This window comes from Oncorhynchus mykiss, chromosome 26, assembly GCF_057628025.1.
Source record: "Oncorhynchus mykiss isolate SJ-2025 chromosome 26, ASM5762802v1, whole genome shotgun sequence".
In the NCBI taxonomy this organism is placed as follows: Eukaryota; Metazoa; Chordata; class Actinopteri; order Salmoniformes; family Salmonidae; genus Oncorhynchus; species Oncorhynchus mykiss.
In genome coordinates this window covers 38,165,646-38,171,007 of record NC_143047.1, presented here as the reverse complement: position 1 = coordinate 38,171,007, position 5,362 = coordinate 38,165,646, and the positions used below count along the sequence as shown (strand labels likewise).

Below are 5,362 nucleotides of genomic sequence, written 5' to 3'. Positions count from 1 at the left end.
AATTGTGCGCCGCTCTTTGGGACTGCGGATAACGGCCGGTTGTGATACTGCCCGGAATCGAAACAGGGTCTTGTAGTAACACCTCTAGCACTGAGATGCCGTGCCTTAGACCACTGCGCCACTCGGGAGCCTATTGTACTACGAAGTGGACTGGATCGGTACATTTTGTATAAAATTCAATGCACAAAATGTTTTTGTGTGTCAAATGTAGACAACCAGTAGCGGGCAGTGTTGCAAAGCTACAAAAACAAATGTCTGCAGCATTTTCTTCCTGCATCGTAGATAAACTTCCGGTCACAACTTCCCCAGTTCTTTTCCGCCAGCCCAAGCCAACATGGTGGGTATTTAACAAAGTTGAATACATCACAATCTGTTTCAATCCTTGTCTCTCATCAGTTCCAGACACGTCTACAAGCATATCAAATGTTAATTAAAATACGACATATTTTCACAGATATTTATTTGTGATTTGTTGCATTTTATTTACCAGTTTATTGTCTAGCTTCCCTAGCTTGTGAATGTAGCAAGCTAGCTTGCCGGTAGCTAGCACAAGATCTTTCAATCTAGTCACTGGTCTGCTAGCGAGCGGCACCACTATATCAACTAGCTGGCTAGTTGTGTTTACGGGTCGTGTAGTACGTAGTCCATCTGGTAAGAATAAGTTAGCTGGATATAGCTAAGATTGTTTAGCTAGAAATGTTATTAGCTAACTAGCTGCTTAGCTAGCTATCTTGCCATCCATACCCGTGTAGTTATTAACTAAAGTTATTTTATGTCAATGGTCTTGTGGTGGTCTGCTAGCCAGACAGGAATTAATGTTGGTTGATGTCAAATTCAGTTACTTGTCACTCAAGGAGTTCTAGCTAGCTGTCCAGAAGAAACAGTTGGCACTATGCATCTAGCTCACTAGCTATGCATATTCTGTTGAGTATTGTTCCTGTATTTGTGCTTTGCTGGGCTAGTTTGCATTAAGCTACCAGTTGTCAGAGGTTGAAACAATTCCAAGTGAACATGAATAATTACAGTGATGATGTGTAGTAGTTACAGATATGCAATTTAGAGGTATTGTCTCAAGAAACTGGTGTGATTCTGCCGTTAACAAGCTGATGGTCTTCCCAACAGGGACGAGTCAGGACCAAGACGGTAAAAAAGGCCGCCAGGGTCATCATTGAGAAGTACTACACCCGGCTGGGCAGTGACTTCCACGTCAACAAGAGGGTATGTGAGGAGATAGCCATCATCCCCAGCAAGAAGCTGCGCAACAAGATCTCTGGGTGAGTGAATGCTCCAATAGAAGCTTGGGTCACTTTCAGGCCTCAGACCACCCAATAACCACCTAATACCTCTGTCACATGATCCTGCTGACCCAAATCGTACTGTGCTTGCTCAGATATTTTCTTAACACATTGTAGTTTCCAGCACAGTTCCAGCGTCTGTGGCGTATCCATAACCAGGCCAGTGCAGTACGGCTACGCTCAGTACTTTTAGAAGGGTGCAAGTCTGACCAAATGAAGGCTTACTATTTTGTCGCTTCAAGGAGCTTGTGTTGCTGAACCACGGCAGGCTTCTTAGCTCCATGTCCAACATTCCTGTGTTAAATCAGGGGCTTTTTTGCTTTGTCTTACAGACAGAATAATGTAAAGAAAGAGTAAGCTGCTATTCTTGGTTCAGTTGGTTGGAGCTGGAGCGTGACGCTGGCAATGTCAAGGTTGGAAAGGCTGTGGATTCAGTTCCTGCATGGATATCTTAAACATAATATACTTGTTGTGAACTGCTTTGAAGAACTCTTTGTAATAGATGTGTTGTGTTCCTGTATGTTTGTGCACATCGGTTCTTCAGTGGTTTAAGATGTTCTAAGTATAGTCCTATTATTTAAAGGACTAGTATTGGCTCAATAGTTGAACACTTGTGCTCACTTCATTCTCAGTGATAGTTGACCTCTAGTCTCCATGTCAAAGTCTGAGATATTTGGTCTGACTGTAGACAAGTGGTGTTTCAATATTGGGCTTGTTGCACATTTAATAATTGTCTGATCCCAATGTAGGTTATTTGCTTCCTGAGCCGTCATGCAGAAATTGGCTTTTTTCTTGTTGCAAATATACAAGTAGGTAAAAGCCTTTCTGATTGAAGTCTCATTCTGATTATCTGAGTGTTTGTGGCATTGTTTTGTTTGTTTTCTCAAATTGACCCAGCCTGCTTCTGGGGTGAGAGGTTGCCTTGGCAACATGAGACCATGTGCCTCATTCCTCATCTGCTTGAGAACTGTCCCTGTGCTGTAGGTGTAGACCTAGTGGTTGTTGACCATAGTCAGTGATCTTTGCCACTTACCAATAAAAGGGATTGGAAAGAGACGCTCAAATTGTAGTGTCTGTTGGTGCCCACTTGGGCAACCCAATTCTGATCTTTTTTTGCCACCAGTTGGTCTTTTTCACATCAGATCATTTTCAAAGCTGATTGATACAATGTCAGTAAACCACTGCAAGGCCTCCCTGTCTAATCAAACATCATGAAACATGTTCAGGTTGTTTTACGGACTCGGTCTTAGTTATGTCACTCGTCAAACTATGATTAAGGGATTATTAGAGTCAGATGTTGTATTGTTTTCAAGGCCAGGAATTAAACTGTGTCGTCTTAGGTCTCTCTTTATGTAGTGTTGTGTTGTCTCTCTTGTCGTGATGTGTGTTTTGTCCTATATTTTAATTTATTTTTAATCCTAGCCCCCATCCCTTTTTTGTCTTTTGGTAGACCGTCATTGTAAATAAGAATTTGGTCTTAACTGACTTGCATTGTTAAATAAAGGTAAAATAAAAAAAGATGCCCTAAATCCATGCGCTAGTTTACTGACCTCCGTCTACTCTATACTGTTCTGTTCTAAGTACCCATCTGTGTACAGTACACCCTCAAGTGCTTATCTCTGTCATTGTTGGACATAACAGGCTGTAAAAGCACCAGGAAATCAGCTCAGTGATTTTTTTTTATTTAGGACATTTTTTCCCAGGTATTCCTACGCATAAATAGAGTCATATATGAGCCCAAATCTCACTGTATCGTCTGTGTAAAATGCCCCTTATGTATGATCTGTATTCTCCCATGCGTGTCCCCTTCCTTAGGTATGTGACCCATCTGATGAAGCGTATCCAGAGGGGCCCCGTCAGAGGCATCTCCATCAAGCTGCAGGAGGAGGAGAGGGAGAGGAGGGACAACTATGTCCCAGAGGTCAGTGGGGTTCCTCTGTGATTTACCTCCAAGCCATGCATTTAGAGAGTTGGGACATTGAGGTTCCTGCGTTACGATGCATTAACATGACACTATAACATTCTATGGTAGCCACGTTAGCCTCCAGATTTACCTTGCAGTTTGGTCCTTCATCTTGCTTCAGATAACTTGAGAAATGTCCTTGCTGATTGTGATATCTATAAGATTGTAATTTGGTGCCTACCTGTATCGAAAGTGGCTGTGGCATGGTTGTTGTCAGGTCATTGATAATGCAGGAAGATGGAACTGACAGATTTTCCCTGTGTTTGTTGGGCCGTCTATCCCTCTCAAACCCTGTATCTTTCAGACACTCATGCTCGGGTCTATCTTGAGAACACTGGCTCCTGATAGGTTCCTATGAGATCCACTGTAAAGCTGATGGTCTTTGTTCGTGTCTTTAGGTGTCTGCTCTGGACCAGGAGATCATTGAGGTGGATCCCGACACCAAGGAGATGCTGAAGCTGTTGGTATGTTCAAAACCTCACTTCTCAGATCTCACTGCCTACCTACAGTCTTAGTCTAAACGTGATGTTTTCTTGTCAGGACATGCTTGTGGATTGAGTACTCTGACCTCATCCAGCAACGATGTAGCCTCCTATCTTACACTGGACAGAACTTAACAGAGCAGAATGTAAACACACACACTGGACATAACAGAGCAGAATGTAAACACACACACTGGACATAACAGAGCAGAATGTAAACACACACACACTGGACATAACAGAGCAGAATGTAAACACACACACACTGGACATAACAGAGCAGAATGTAAACACACACACTGGACATAACAGAGCAGAATGTAAACACACACACACTGGGCATAACAGAGCAGAATGTAAACACACACATACTGGACATAACAGAGCAGAATGTAAACACACACACTGGGCATAACAGAGCAGAATGTAAACACACACACTGGACATAACAGAGCAGAATGTAAACACACACACCCTGGGCATAACAGAATGTAAACACACACACCCTGGGCATAACAGAGCGGAATGTAAACACACACACTGGACATAACAGAGCAGAATGTAAACACACACACTGGACATAACAGAGCAGAATGTAAACACACACACTGGACATAACAGAGCAGAATGTAAACACACACACTGGACATAACAGAGCAGAAGGTAAACACACACACTGGACATAACAGAGCAGAATGTAAACACACACCCTGGGCATAACAGAGCAGAATGTAAACACACACACTGGACAGAACAGAGCAGAATGTAAACACACATACTGGACATAACAGAGCAGAAGGTAAACACACACACTGGACAGAACAGAGCAGAAGGTAAACACACACACTGGACAGAACAGAGCAGAATGTAAACACACACATTGGACAGAACAGAGCAGAATGTAAACACACACACTGGACAGAACAGAGCAGAATGTAAACACACACACTGGACAGAACAGAGCAGAATGTAAACACACACACTGGACATAACAGAGCAGAATGTAAACACACACACTGGACATAACAGAGCAGAATGTAAACACACACACTGGACATAGTGATTAGTGCAGTATTGGAACGTTAATAAGTCGCTTCCGACCTAAAGACTGTAGCTCTGTACTTTTCCTGCTGTGTTAACACCACTACAAGGGAGATTTCACAATATCGTCCGTGCCCAATAGAAATGCGTCTATCGGATTTAGATATGATCATTTTTCACACTAGTTTTGATGTAGTGAGCTACTTTCGTTAAGCACTGTTTCTCTGATAGTGTCTTATAGTTGATCACATATTGCTCTGTATTACTGTAGCTCAACTACTTCTGCTGCCAAGTAATTGGTAGCTTTCCCAATACTGAGGACAAGTAGGGCACTGGAAAGCTTTCCCGTCTTTGCTGGGCACAGTCAGTGTTATCTTCCTATGATGGACCTCAGAATGTAATGCTCATTAAAGCTAGGTGAGGAATTGTTTGACTAAATCTGAACTCTTTCCTCTGTTAGGACTTCGGTAACCTGTCGAACCTGCAGGTCACCCAGCCTACCGTTGGAATGAACTTCAAAACACCCAGGGGAGTCTAGACACGTTTCATATCGCTGTCAATAAAGACAAGTGGAAAGGAAA

The 5,362-nt window shown here is 42.7% G+C and overlaps 1 protein-coding gene and 1 non-coding gene across 2 annotated transcripts; both read left to right on the top strand.

The window, feature by feature from the left end:
• On the top strand, positions 1–5,362 carry LOC118936598 (small ribosomal subunit protein eS17). The gene is made up of 5 exons (XM_036963477.2): positions 1–337; positions 1,123–1,274; positions 3,111–3,216; positions 3,657–3,722; positions 5,242–5,362. The coding sequence occupies exons 1-5, from the start codon at positions 335–337 to the stop codon at positions 5,317–5,319; spliced, it is 405 nt and encodes a 134-aa protein (XP_036819372.1). The 5' UTR covers positions 1–334; the 3' UTR covers positions 5,320–5,362.
• LOC118965097 (small nucleolar RNA SNORA71) lies at positions 3,438–3,565 on the top strand. Its single transcript, XR_005052430.2, has one exon. It is a non-coding gene; the product is annotated as a small nucleolar RNA SNORA71 (small nucleolar RNA).